The 15,497-nt window shown below is 39.8% G+C and overlaps 1 protein-coding gene across 4 annotated transcripts in view; it reads left to right on the plus strand.

Annotated features, from left to right (window-relative positions):
• The window catches only part of LOC132113105 (steroid hormone receptor ERR2-like), a 99,746-nt gene extending 86,186 nt beyond the window's left edge, over nt 1–13,560 (plus strand). For 3 of the 4 annotated variants that reach the window (XM_059520934.1, XM_059520933.1, XM_059520935.1), the window contains exons 6-7: nt 9,588–9,857; nt 13,101–13,557. In XM_059520934.1, the coding sequence (XP_059376917.1) occupies nt 9,588–9,857; nt 13,101–13,345 (515 nt within the window). In that variant the 3' untranslated portion in view covers nt 13,346–13,557. Of the gene's footprint in view, nt 1–9,587; nt 9,858–13,100 lie in introns of all 4 variants that reach the window. The other variant, XM_059520936.1, reaches the window with a different exon arrangement.
• The last annotated feature ends 1,937 nt before the right edge of the window (nt 13,561–15,497 follow it).

A 15,497-nucleotide genomic window follows, 5' to 3' on the forward strand; every position in this document is an offset into this window, starting at 1 on the left:
TGAGCTCTGGAACCTTCACGTCTGGCCCCTGAGGGGGACCAACTAAGAGATGCTGGCCTTCCAGCCAAAGTAATAGAGACTATTCTAAGTGCTAGGACTCCCTTCACTAGAAGAACTTATGCCCTCATATGGAGTGTTTTTGGGGGCTGGTGCATGACACACCATGCAGACCCAGCTCACTGCCAAATTGTTTCAGTACTGGAGTTCCTGCAAGAGAAATTGTCCTCAGGCACATGCCCTAGTACTCTCAGAACTTACATGGCCGCTAGTTTGGCTTGCCATGTTTTGATTGACTAGGTTTCTGTGGGAAAGCACCCTCTAGTGGCCCACTTCATCCATGGGGCTCAGAGGTTGAGGCACCCACTAGAGCTACGGCCCCTTCAGGGGATTTAGCTGTAGTGCTTGAAGGGCTGGCTGGCACCCCTTTTGAACCATTAGAATCAGCGCCTCCAGGCTTCTGACTCTAAAGATGGTTTTTCTTATGGCCATTACCTCTCTAAGGAGAATTGGGGATTTACAGGCTTTGTAAGTCCTGCCATCCTGTTCCAATTTTGCCCCTGGGCGAGTCAAAGCTATTTTGCATCCTCACCCTAATTATCTTCGGAATGTTCCTTACTGTATCCAGTACGTGCTCTTCAGACTTGCGTCCACCGCACTAGCCAGTGGCGTAAGTCAGAGCAGCTTTTCATATGCCATGGGGGCCGCAGTCAAGTATTCTCGTTCCCATTAGCACTATTGAGCGCAGCATCGAGAGTAGCTTTTGATAGGGAACGTCTCGGGTTACTTGATTGTAACCCTGTTCCCTGAAAAAGCGGGAACGAGATAATGTTTGCAAAATAATGTTTTGCGAGATAATGTTTACGAGATAATGTTTGCAAAATGATAAAATGGAATGTTATTTTAATGTTAAAGACCCGTTCACACCAAGAACGATAACAATAAAGATAACGATATTAGCGTCCACACTAGCAGACGATATTTTTATTTTAAACGCACACTTGCCCGCCGCTTTAAATTCTCAAGCTTGTGATAGCAGGATGGATTCTGACTGGATGTCAATGATTTTATCATTCATAAGCTGGAAAAAATTATTCTGAATGTGATTCCAACAATATTGTTTCTCTGTACTGTTATAACTGTGGTATGGTCTTTGCTATTCTTTAATATTCAGAACGATTTGTAGAACTATATCTTTTATTATCTTTATATTGTTATATTGTCATTGGTATGAAGAGGCCTTAAAGAATAAAAAAAAAAAAAAAAAATATATATATATATATATATATATATATATATATATATATATATATAACATTAAAAAATAATGTTTTCATAACTTAATTGGAATGTAGGCTAAACATTCTTAAAATATAAAAGGCGTGGTTGCTTCAGCAAATGTTTGTATTTCTCGTTTCCAGTTCTTAGAATCAGAATTCAGATAAGTGGTATTGTATTTTCAAACATTATAGATCGGTAACCTTTTAGTGGCTTATTGACATTTGTCTGAAAGTGTTGTGAAACATGCAAGAAGCAACGTAATATGATTTTGCAGAAAAGTCTCCACAGGCACGTTTTTCTAATTAGCCTATGTTGATAATGAAATGTATTTTTGTATTTAACAAGACAAAATATGCATTACATGTGGGTTGAAAAGTAAAAGCATGGTGAAGAAAGACATTCAGAGGCGGGGCAAGTTTTATTCGTTTTGAAGGAAGCTTATGAAGACAAATATATTTTTCCTTTTCATAACATCACTGATGAATCAGTTACAATAAGATTATGAATTAGGAAATCTATTTTAACTTCAAGTTTTGCTGTATATTATAATACCTTTTCTGCTTCTGAATAAACAGATCTTTTAAATTAATAAGATCTGAAATGATATATATTTTTTGCACATGTTTAACCTAATAAGACTGTAGAAGTGTTTCTCTGTCTGATATGACTGTGGTCTTGCAGTTAAAGATCAGTGCCCGGTTGCATGAAACTCCTTTAAGTGAGGCTTTCCCTGAGGGAGAAAAAATCCCTGAGGTAAGGGATTTCATTAAGAGCGTTGCAAGAAACCTCTTAACTGTCACCCTTACCTAAGTGTTTATAGTAAGCGTTTCACAGTAGTTTCTGACAACATATGGCAAAGATCGCCGCAGTTGCTATAGTTACTACCTCTAACAGTAAACAGAACATAACGAACCACAAAGCCAAACCCTTGCTAAAATCACACTTGTATTAATATATTTTTGCTATTGAGAGTACAAACATAACAGAAAACAAAAAAACGTAAACCAAACTGGACAGAGGAGGAAAAGGCAATTAATGTTTTCGTAAGTGGTTATAATAATAATAATAATACTTTTCAGCCTTTCATCAACCATTCATCGTCTCCAAGGGATTATTACGATCATTAGAAACACGCCTTGGTATTTCCTCCTCTTCAATTAACACTAAATCAGCCATCGTATTTTGATTTTAAGTTGACTTAAGGGAGCTGTTTTGGTCCCTTAAATTTATTAAGGTGAAATGGTCACTAAGGACTTTGTAGCAACGCTTAAGGGAACACTTAGATAATTAAGGGGAAAAACTTAATAACAGCCTCAAGTTCCTTAAGGAAACCCTTAGGGTTTTTTCTTGCAACCCAAGTTTCACTAAGGGTACCCTTAACCTTATATCTAAGGGATTTCTTAGCTTAAGGAGTTTCATGCAACCGGGCACAGGAATGTGTAATCCATTGCACAGCTTTTATTTGATTGTGCTCTCTGTCGTTGGCGTGAGATGAGGTGAGACCAGACGCATGAGCTCAATGCTCGTGTAAGCATCAGCACCGCTGCTGAAATTATTTATGGAGCAGCGAAATTTATGAGCAGACATGTATTGATTGGGTCCCTTCTGATGATGTCATGCCAAATGTATACAGATAACACTAACAGTAGTGCATAAAAATACGGATAGATGCAGATTACATATAAAATACAACTACCGTATTTTCCAGACTATAAGTCACACTTTTTTTCTTGGTTTGGCTGGTCCTGCGACTTATAGTCAGGTGCGACTTATTTATCAAAATTAATTTGACATGAACCAAGAGTAATGAACTAAGAAAAATGAATCAGGAGAAATCATTACCGTCTACAGCCGAGAGAGGGCGCTCTATGCTGCAGTGGGGCTGGATGTGTGAGGGAGAACCACAGTGGACAGTGAGTCATCTCTCGAGATGCGAATAGATCCACTTCCACTGGGCCAAACCAAGCCCCTGCCTCGACAGGATGTCTGCTCCCTGATTCTGATTCCCTGAGATGTATGTTGCTCTGAGAGACAACTATTTCCCCTGGGACCACAAAAGGATCTGATGCTCCAGTCTGCATAGAGGGCGAGACCTGAGAACCCCTTGATGGTTTATATAGGCCACCACCGACATATTGTCCATCCTCACAAGGACGTGATGACCCTTGAGATCCGACAGGAAGCTCCTCAGAGCTCGGAACACCACCAACATTTCCAGGCAGTTTATATGCCAGGAGGAATGATGGTCCTGCCATAGACCTCTCGTAAAGCGGCCGTCCATGACCGCGCCCCAGCGAGTGAGGGAGGCATCTGTCGAGACAGCTTTCCGGCGACATGACGCTCCCAGCACAGGACCTTGGGACAGAAACCAAGCTCTCTTCCATATAGATAGGGAACAAAGGCATCTGCGTTTAACCCTGATCATGCGAAATGGGTTTCCCCTCGGGGAGAACCCCTTAGTTTTCAACCACCACTGCAAGGGCCTCATGTGCAGGAGACCGACTGGAATGATATTTGATGCTGCTGCCATGAGACCTAACACTCTCTGGAAATGTTTTACAGTGATGGCCTGGCCTAGCTTTAGCCTGGTCACCGTGATCAGGATGGATTCGATCCATGCAGGAGACAATTGTGCCCGCATCGTGACCGAATCCCACACCACTCCTAGGAACGTTGTTCTCTGGGCTGGTGCCAACACGCTCTTTTTCTTGTTGAGTCTCAACCCCAGGCTCTGGATGTGGGCAAGGGGAGAGAGCTAGGCCAAACGGAAGAACCCGATATTGGTACGCATCGCCCCCAAAGGCGAACCTCAGGAACTTCCTGTGAGATGGAAGGATGGAAATGTGGAAGTATGAGTCCTTCAGATCTATCGTGACAAACCAATCCTTGGATTGAATTTGGTTCACGATGATGGGAATAGTGAGCATCTTGAACCTGAATCTCCTCAGAGACCGATTCAAGTGCCCTGAGATATATTATTGGACGCAACCCCCCATCCTTCTTGGGAACTAAGACTCCCTGTCTGGAGGATGAATACATTCTATAGCCTCCTTTACCAGCAGAGAGTTTACTTCATGCTCCAATACCCGACTCTGCTCTGGGTTGACTACAGTCCAGACCACCCCATTGAACTTTGGTGGGTGGGAACCGAACTGTAGTCTGTAGTCTCATGTGGCCAACTGATATTAAGACGGGCCACTGCACGAGAGACAACCTCCACCAGCTCCTCATATGCGGGGACTAGGGGTGGCGAGTCATCCCCAAAATCCCCGCCTTCGATGCTGAGCATGTCTACTTCCTCGGAAGCAGACAGCTCAGACACCGGGCTCTCCACTCGTGCGGAAGAAGCCGCGGGGCGAGAGAGCACCGGAACTGGCGGAAGAATCGTGAGAGCGTGCCTCGGCAGTCTCGGGATCCCCTGCCAGAACCATCTGCGAGCCCCATGAAGAGCGTTGCTGCGCTGCCTCAGCCGACGAGGGTCCCGCACCACGGGGCTCGCGAGCCTGGCCATCCTCACTGAAAACGACCAGGCGAGAGCGCAGCACACGGATTGGCAGTCTCTCAAAATCCTCGCAAGCAGCCCCCTCGAGAGCTGCCCGGACATGCTGCATTCCCAAACAATGCACACACATACGGTGTGTGTCCCCACCCGTGATACAACGTGGGCAGGGATGCACACACCTCGTGAAACTGCTTGTGCTCGCCATAATAATGCTTGTGACTGTTAGACAATACAACACCAAATAAGACAAACAAGACAGAGAGTGCTTGCAGAAGAACATAAGGCTGTCTCTGTTGTGTGCCTTTGGTGTTATACAATGTTATGTTATACAAGTGCTATAACAAGTCTGAAGACCTCCCCTGTCATCCACGGCTTCTGATAGTAAATGTTGAAACATGTCATGCCTCCGGATGAGCAGTCTGTTGTTTACTAATGGCCTAATGCAGCTTGTTCATAGCAAACTTGGCATTAGCATCTGGTGGAATATAGACTGCAGTTATAATGGTGGAAGTGAACTCCCGCGGCAGATAAAAAGGTCTACACTTAACCATGATAAACTCTAGGTTAGCTGAGCAGTGTCTCCCAACAATGACAGTGTTCGTACACCAAGCTTTGTTAACATAAATGCACAATCTGCCGCCTCTTATCTTGCCGGAGTCATCTGCTGTCCTATCTGGCCAGAGCGTGTGGCATCCGGCTAGCTCAGTAGCATTATTGGGTAAGTCACTGTGTAGCCATGTTTCTGTGAAAACCATGACATTGCAATCCAAAAGTCTCTTACTGTGGGTGATGCAAAGTCGTAACTCATCAATTTTGTTCATCACTGACTGCACATTAGCGAAGAAAATGCTGGGTAAAGAGAGCCAAAGCGGTGTTAGATATGATAGAAAGTGTGCAGTGATATTTCAATCTGAAATCCCAGTAAAGGCTGACGCATTAATAATGTACAAACTGTCCACACGTGCGGATCTTTATGTGTAATTCAAGTGTATGTACTTTGATTTCAAAAGCATATCAGTTTCATGTCTACACGTTTGTGGGTATGTGTCTTAAATTAAGTGTTTTTTTTTTAATGGCCAGTGGGTCAGAATTTAATCAAATGACTTGTAAATGTTCCCCCATGAGAATAAGGTGCTCTTATCACCTTGCATTCACTGATGTCCTACTTATCCTTCACATACTTTGGCACAATGCAAATGTCTTACGGTTGATGTATTGTTATTTAAAGTTTCATGTATAGTTTCACTGGAGAGAGGATATTGATTGACAGTGAAACTCACACAAACTCCACCAACAGACCATCAGGACTAGACCAGAGCAATAAACTGACAGGGATACATTTCAAATATAAGCTTGTTAATACAGGCAGATTAAATCTTGTCATTTTTTATGGCTATTTTGTTTATAAAAGGCTGCCAGAGTCATAAAAAGCCTTTTTGCAAAGGTTTCGGCTTTTGTCTGTTTTGTCTGTTTTCAGAATTGCTGGCTTTGATTTTACGAGCGTGAAATATACCACGGGGAGATGGCCAAGCTTGTCTTTGTTATTGAAGATGTTTCCAGCAATGAATTTTATTGAGCTGCATAAAAACAAGCTAAAAACTGATTAAATTTTTTTTTACTAGTGCTTTAGATAAATCACAATGGCAGCGGTTTCTGCACTGGGTAAAAACCGAGATTTCAGAAACATTTCATTTTTATAAAGAATATCCCATCTGAAGGGAAGTCAGCACTCTGAGGCAGAGCTACATAAACTGCTGTGTCTCAAACAAACATATATATATATATATATATATATATATATATATATAGTAAATTGTTTTGCTCTTACTATTACAAATAATAGTAATATTCAGTAGAATTATTGATTTAACTGTACCGAACTATCAGATAAGAGCAAAATTTTATCTGAAAAATGACAATAACTTTGCAAAATCCAGTTTATAAATGTGAAGCTACTTTGAAAAAAAAACTGTATTGTGTAAAACACTATATAAAAATGACTTGATATTTATTAATATTAATAAATCAGAATAAACAATCAATCCCCTGAGTAATATAGTTAATCTAACCATAAGCTTTTTTCAAGCAATGTTGAACTTTTCAGATTTCTTATTAAATTTGTGTCATCATGAGTTCAAATGAGACTCACTATTTTTGGATTATAATGATCTGTTGTATAATATCTACATTGATAAAGAAAACATTTTTAAAACAAGTTTCACTCAGAAATTGCAAATTTCACAAACAATCAATATCAAAGAAATACAATTAATAAAACATGAATTTTTTTAGTTGTAAATCTGAAATAGTATTTTATTAAAATGTAGTTTCATAAGTTTCCTTTTTATAAAATATCCTGAGTAACTCAGAACTGTCCCATTCTCAGAACACCTAACATGGGTTGTGAACAGTGTTTTCACAGTGTTCCCTGTCTGGCTCTTTGTTTTGTCAAAGACACTCTTGACCTTCCAGTAAAAGAAGGCCGTGATCGACTAAATCAATACACTTTGCATATGAATCTGCTCACATTAACCCAGTCCTGAGCCCGCATCGTTGAAGTCTTTCACATTTTGTGTATCGTGAAGTGTTTCTGACTGTATGTCTGAACCTGATCTCCGGCGGCTCTTGTTCATCCCGCACCTGCATTGCAAGGCCCTTATTGATCCCTCTTCATATTGTCAGGGACCCGCGGTCCTGATCACAATCTGTTAATTAATGCATCCTCCAGCACGCCCGGCTGCTGTTCGCCCGCCTGATAAAGGAAATTAAACACTCAGCTTCTCTTTTCTGCTGCTTTCTTGTTCTCCTCCGGCTCTTTCTGTCTCTCGGCCCACATACTCTCCCGAGCATCAGCCGGTGGCAGATAGACATCGTCTCTGCATTCATATGAAAGTTGGAGGTCAGGTGTGCCGGGTGAGTGGATCAATACTGTAATCTATCAGCTCTTTAATGGTGAGCGGAGCAGATAGTGCTGCTTTAGTCCACTTGTAAAGCAATCATTTTAATCATCGGAGCGATCGTGTGATGTGTAAACGGCTCATGGAGAACACGTTCATAATGCCCTTATCCTGTTCAAATATGTGTCACTCTGGAATTTCTGTATTTAACACAGCTGGTGGGGAAATTAAGCATGTTTTGTATTTTTCTGTGGTCTCTCACACATTTTTTTGTCTCCAAATGACATTTATCTAAGAAAAATTCATAAATACCATACAAATGGTTTATTTAAATGCATTTATAGTGTCTAAATGTTTTACTTGCATAACAGTTTCCTTTATGGGGGAACACAGGAGCAGTGTTATTTTAGTATTATTGAGATATTATTAAAGTTTTTATTAATATTTTGAATCAGTCGTATTGTTAGTAGTAGTAGTTTTGAGTGGGTGTGTGTGTCTATATATATTTCTTTTTCTTTTTTCCAGTCTTAGTTTTAGTTATTTTAGTGCATTAAGTTAAACTTTATTAAAATGAGAAAATTGTGTGTGTGTGAGTCTGTATAAATATATATATATATATATATGCTGGGCAACGGTTGCAATTTTTTCATTGTGATTAATCGCATGATTGTCTGTGATTAATTGCATTGTTATGCTCAAAGAAGTGTTTTGTGCCCTTTTTTCATTTAAAAGTACTGCTATATGAACAAAAGTGCAATAACATTAGGTTTGCAAACACTTAAAAAAAAGTTGCTTTTTTACAGCAGTATTTCTTTTACATAGTAGCAGTTAAAATAGTTATTGTAAATCTTAACTTACAACATTAAAGTAATTAAATTAAATATAAAACAAGCTATTTGTCACTGCCAGGACATAACGTTTTTATAGAAAATGTTTTATAGTTTGTTATAGAAAAACAAGTTATGCTCAGAGTCCAGAGCTTCGATCATAACATTATAACAGGCATCTTCCTGTTAGAGACCTGCATGATCGCGGCACCCATGGGAAAACACATGATGGGCGGGTAGAGACACATGTGTGTGGGATACAGGAGAATAATTAGGGTGTGCTCAAACTAGGCAATCTTAACCCCCAAAGCCTGGTTCGTTTGACTACTGTGTTCACTCCGTGCAGCAGTCCTTGGCTCGGTTGGAAGAGGAGGACCAGAGCGTGATTCAGTTATATATAGATCAGTGAGTGTGTTGTTACCGTGTCCCATACCACTCAAAATAATAAACCACAAAGTTAACAAAACAATACACTCCACTGTGCTGAACAAGCGCTCCTCTGCTGTCTTCACGTGCTATCGGAAACTTCCTATTTCCCATTTATGAAGTCATGATTACGAGCTAAGCCATGATTTGTCTGTGTGTGTATTCAGAGCCATTGAGCAACAGACTTTCATAATAATAATAAAAACCGTGTTAACACGCAATACAATTGTCTGCGTTAATCAATTAATGCGTTCACGTGGTAATAACGATAAATAACTTGACCAGCCCTAATATATATATATATATATATCATACCTACAGAGGGGCATGTTGTCACACTACATGGGGCAAGTTGTCACAACCAAATCTGCCATTAAATTGCTAATTGTTTACCTTTTAACAACATTTAAACAGTCAATCAATTCTGAAGCATGATTTAATGTAATGCAGTTTTAACTAACGTTACAAAAAAATATGATGATTTTGAATTTTAATTTGCAGGGCAGAATCACAACAAACAAACCATTGTTAGAAAACAGCTTTGTGACTGAAAACCTCCTGCTTACTGAGTCCCTGTGTGACAACTAGCCCCGGGCTGTGTTTGTATACAGTATATTGTCAGTATACTGAGTACAGAATGTCTTGTCTCTTGCTCAGGTTTCTCCAGCCTGTCTCTGGGAGACCAGATGAGTTTACTGCAGAGCGCATGGATGGAGATCCTGATCCTGAGCATCGTCTTCCGCTCGCTGCCCTACGAGGACGAGCTGGTGTACGCAGAGGACTATGTGATGGACGAGGAGCACTCGCGGCTCACGGGCCTGCTGGACCTCTATGTGTCCATCCTACAGCTCGTGCGCAAGTACAAGAAACTCAAGGTGGAGAAGGAGGAGTTCGTCACGCTGAAGGCCATCGCACTCGCCAACTCAGGTATCAGTTGCTTTAGACTGGTTCACTGTTTGTTTAACTGTTTTACATTTATACACACACTGCCATTCGATTGGTTGGAGTCAGTAAGAGTTTTGTTTATTTTTTTAAAAAAATTAATACTTTTATTCAGCAAGGGCTTGTTAAATTAATCTACAGTGACAGTAAAGACATTTATAATGTTACAAAACATTTCTATTTCAAATAAATGCTGTTCTCAACTTTCTATTCATCTGTGAATCCTGAAAAATAAAATGTATCAGTTTCCACAGAAATATTGTGCAGCACAACTGTGTTCAACATTGATAATAATCTTCATGTTTCTTGAGCAGTAAATCATCATATTATTCTGATTTCTGAAGATCATGTGACACTGAAGACTGGAGGAATGATGCTGAAAATACAGCTGTGCATCACAGAAATACATTACACTTTAACACAGATTCACATAGAAAACAGATGTTTTAAGTTTTAATAATATTGCACAATGTATGCAGTCTTGATGAGCATGAGAGAATTTGAATATGTTTTTTTATCTATAGCAAGTTAACCTTACCAGCCGTCACATTTTGAGATAAATAGTTTTATTATTATTATTATTATTTTATTTTGATTGATGTTTTAGTCCCTCTTAAACAAATTTCACTGTTAGGGAAGAACTGCACAGAAAATCAATTTAGCTACATCCAATAACTAAAATAAGTGATAAATAGTAACAAAATAAAAGTATTAAATAAAAGTTCAAAGACAAACACAATGTCACCACGTCTCATTCTGCTTTTACATTTACAGTAACAGAGAGGAATCACAGTTAATCTCAGCGCTTTACACTGGCTGTTTTTATTAATATCATCTTTCACTTTAAATACATACGTGCCAAGACCAAAATCGCTACTGTGATATTTTATTTTTATTTGTTGTTCTTCTGTGTTATGCCACATCGCGTCAATTCCAAATCTGAAACACCTCAAAAAGGAGCTGTGTACAGTATACACCACTGCAAATAAAGGCTGATCTAATATAGTACTTTTGTCTTATTTCTAGTCCAATTAATAAAAAAACTATTCTTCAATCAAGATGCATTTACTAGATTAGCAAAAGGACATTAGATATATTTTTTCCTAGTTTTAAGCAATTTTTTACACACCCCCGCCCCCCAGGAAACAAGGCTAAATATATTTTGTAAATGTATCTTGAAGAGTAAGATATCCTGTTTTTGCAGCGCATGCTTTCTGACTGTATGCTTTATTTATTAGTACAGTACCCTCAAGCACACATACAGTACATGTGAAGATGAAGGGACCGTCAAGCTTTTAATTGAATAGCTTCCATGAGGCTGCGTTCCCCGTTTCTCTCTTTCTCTCTAACAGTAGCCACGGGGCCCAGCCGCCACAGATAGATTTAGCCTATCATTAGGAACACCAGGGCTGTAAAGTCGAATGGAACGAGTATCAGCGAGCGTTCGGAGGAGCAGACACAGGGCCGCATCGACAGCTGGCTTTTCAGAAGGCAGGCCCCGTCCTCTCCTCTCCTGATCAATGCGGCCCGCGCTCGCCTCGTTTTATTCTGCTTCTCTCTTTGTCTGGCTGAGAGATGAAAACGCTGATGGTGTGCTCTGGCGCGCGTGGGATGACGGGAGAGAGAGGGACACGCTCAGTCCAATGGCTCTCGCGGGACTGCCACTGTCTGACAGCTGTGAAAATTCATAGCCATTGATTTTGTAATTAGCAGTTTATCAATCGTATCGACAGGCTCTTTCTGATGGATTGCAAGGAAATTGTTTCTTCAGATGTGTTTTTTTAACCTCCACCTCACACACACACACACACACACGAGTCCAGGTCTCTCAGCTTCACACTGCAAAGTGTAATTCTTCCTCAAAGAAGCAAAATGACAAGATATTTAGTCTTATTGAAAAAAAAAATAATCAAATGAATCTGATTAAAACAGGAAAAAATATATAAATAGCCAATAAAGTCAGAAAAATTATCTCCTTTTGAATGTTTTTTTTTCTGACTGAAAAAATGAAATCACTTAATTGTTATATATATTTTCAGTTAACAAGACTTTGTACATCTCAAGTAAATTTATCATGATGTAACATTTTTTTTAATATTTATATTGTAAATTGACAAAAGTACTAAGACAATAATCTTTCTCTTATTTGTGTTCATGATTAGTTATCGTCATGATAAATAACATGACATGGATTCTCTAAATAGTAGCATGGATCACATTTATAATATAAAACATTGTCAAATAAATACTTTTTAGATCAGTATTCATATACACTATTTTTCAAAAGTTCGGGGTCAGTAAAAAATTTCAATGCTTTGAAAGAACCCTCTTCTGCTCACAAAGGCTGCATTTATTTGATCAAAAATTCTGTAAAAATTATTTTTACAATTTTAAACAGTTGTTTTCTGTGTGAATCTGTGTTAAAGTGTAATTTATTTCTGTGATGCTCCGCTGTATTTTCAGCATCATTCCTCCAGTCTTCAGTGTCACATGATCTTCAGAAATCATTCTGATATGATGATTTACTGCTCAAGAAACATTTCTGATTATTATCAATGTTGAAATCAGTTCTTATTAAAATAAACAAAAACTATAATTATTATTAGTTTTTTATTGCTTACACACAAAATCTTCACTTGTCAAACAATGTCTGAAAGCTGACACTCAAACAGCAGAAACACACACCAAATCTGCAGAAACAAACACTAATTCTTGGTGTGATGAGTGGGGCGGGACAAGGCCGGTGGAGTAAGTGACCGGTCTCGAGTCCCACGGAGGAGTGAAGGACAAGAGAGGACCAAGCCTGGACTTTATTTGTTTTGTTTTTGTTTTTGTGCGACAGTCGCTGTGAGTTTGGGAAGAAAGAGGCAGGCTCAGCCCCGCCCCACTCATCACACTCGGACTTTGACTCAGTTTTCAATTCCAAAAAAAGACTTTTCGCAAAACACAACACACAATAAATTTTACAGGGAATTAATTTTACTGCAAAGGTGTTTGCAAATGTTTGCTTTTGAGATGTTTGTGATATTTGTGTGTGCTTCAGTTTGCGAGAGATGTCAGTAATTTTGGTTGGATTTGTGTGTAAAGAAAAAAAAAGTGACATTTCAATGTAGTTTGAAAAATACCGTTTTACACTCCGTCTGGCAGTTATATTGTTTGCTCAATATAGCATATTGGCTGTGTGGGTGTTGTACTGAGCATGTGTGATGTGTGTTGTTCTGGTGACAGACTCCATGCACATAGAGGACGTGGAGTCGGTGCAGAAGCTCCAGGACGCCCTTCACGAAGCACTGCAGGACTACGAGAGCTGTCAGCACACAGAAGACCCTCGGCGGGCGGGGAAGCTGCTCATGACGCTGCCGCTGCTCCGGCAGACGGCCACCAAGGCCATACAGCACTTCTACAGCATCAAGATGCAGGGCAAGGTGCCCATGCACAAACTCTTCCTGGAGATGCTGGAGGCCAAGGTCTGATTGGCTGCTCGTCGCGTGACATCATCGAGCCAGAGACTGCGGAGCACAGCCTGAGACGTTTTTAAAGACCTGAAAAAAAAATAATAACTGGGTTTAAAGCATAAATATAAATGGAAAAATAATTTTAAAATCTATAACAAATATTATGTACTTGTACAGTAATGCTTTTTGTTCTTAATCTGTGCTTATATATGATGGAAGACACTGTAAGTCATTTCAGAGTGAGTAGTCATATTTCGTTCCGCTAACTCTCTGTACGTGTCGCCAACAACCTCAGTCCGGCCCTCGGACGACGCCAGGACACCTTGAGGACTTGTAAATATTCATGGCAGGATTTGGCCGAGGCTCGACGTGGAAGCTGCTGCCGGTTCTTCCCTAAATGTGAACTTGCTGACGTCCTTGAAAATACCTCTTCTTGAATCTTTGGAGGATGGCGTTTGTGACGCGTTCATCCGGGATCTCAGTTAGCTTACTCTAATAACTCAGCAATAAATCGAGCCGATGAGGAGCGCCACCTCTTGAGTTGCACTGTACTGCTTTTTTAAACGACTTGTTATTGTTGTCATCAGTGTTTCTGCCTAAATGTAGTCGGTGGGTGGAGGGACCGGAGGATTTACGACGTATAGCAGACGTCCAGGACGCTCCGTGTTCAAACAATCAGATGCCCGTATGTCAAACAGCCTATTTTGGGCTTGTTAAGCCACCGGCAGAGGAAACGAGGTGCCCGTCATCATCTGTTGAATGAAGGTGGGCGGCAGGTGCAGGTCTTTATCACCAGCTTTATTTTTAGGTGTTGAAAGTCGACAGCAGATTGAACAGGAGGGGTGTTTGACCTCATGTTGACACAATAGCATCACTTCAAAAATGGCCTTCGAACTCACTGGCCCCATAAACAGCTTATGACCCCTCGATCCATTTGACAGCAGACCGCCATACGGTCATAGTCCAAGTTATCCATTAGGAATATCCCAAGAAGCGTTAGCTGTGAAAACAGCAGCAGTGTCACTGAGTGGACCGAGAAGTCGGCGGTTGCTAATGATGTCATTTACTTGAAGTCAACTGTGGCGTTATCGGAGTTCAATACTGAAGGACCTGAGGGTTTGATTGTGTCCTGGGGTGCGTTTCCCAAAAGCAGCTATCCTCATTACTGACATAGTTTAGCGATTCAGTAGCTATGTTTCCATCCAAATATCACTTAAAACTTTTGTGAAGAAAGCATCTATTGAGTTCAAGAGAACAAAATCATCACTTCTTGATAAACTTGAGCTAAATATCTCCAAGAAAAATGTTATGTGCTGCAGTAGGAGAAGGCACTGTATATAATCATTTTTGTATACAATAAATTACAAGCTTTAGAGCACGCAGATGAAATACAGTCATGTTGTCTTGTTTTCGAAGTTTGCTGTTTAGAAACACAGTTCAGGGAGTTAATTATAATGAAGCACTTTGACAAGACTTTGCTCAAGCATTTTAGAATGACAAAACAAGCATTTCAGATGCTGTGCGATGAGATCGGTCCATTAATTGGTACAGTTATGCTGTCCCATCACAGTCACGTGTCTTTTCTAAAGCGCATTAAGGAATTTATTCAGTAAAAGTGTTTCTATCGTAGCTTATGTGCATGTTTTCTTACTGGATAAGGAGTTTATCCTACTTGGTTGAGTGCCTCTGTTTTTTATGTGCATTTTTAGAATTCAGGCACATTATTTTTTTTTTATGCTACAGTATATCCCAAAATGTGCATAAAAATAGGATGGAAACATAGCTAGTGTTTCTTAAATCCAAACATTTGCAAACTGCATCGCAAGCTTGTGTGGTTGAAAGCACAACTTTGACCTACTGTTAGAAGCATCTCGTTGTTATGACATGGACTTCAATAGATCACACTCAATTTGCACAATTAATCAGAAAACATGCAGTCCATTCTATTGCCTACACTGCATTTAAATCAATCGAGTGCTGCAGTCAAAGGCCCCAGGTTTTATAATGGGGTTTTTCAATTCATGACACTTGGACGTTTTGTTCTCCAGTGTTAACTGCACACACTCCAAACAATCTTATGTAGTTATTTATTGCAAACATACATTTTAAAAAATAAACATAACTGCCTTCATGTTTTCATTCTGGATGTGTGTAATTTACATTGTAGAGA

Source organism: Carassius carassius, chromosome 32, assembly GCF_963082965.1.
Source record: "Carassius carassius chromosome 32, fCarCar2.1, whole genome shotgun sequence".
Lineage (NCBI taxonomy): Eukaryota > Metazoa > Chordata > Actinopteri > Cypriniformes > Cyprinidae > Carassius > Carassius carassius.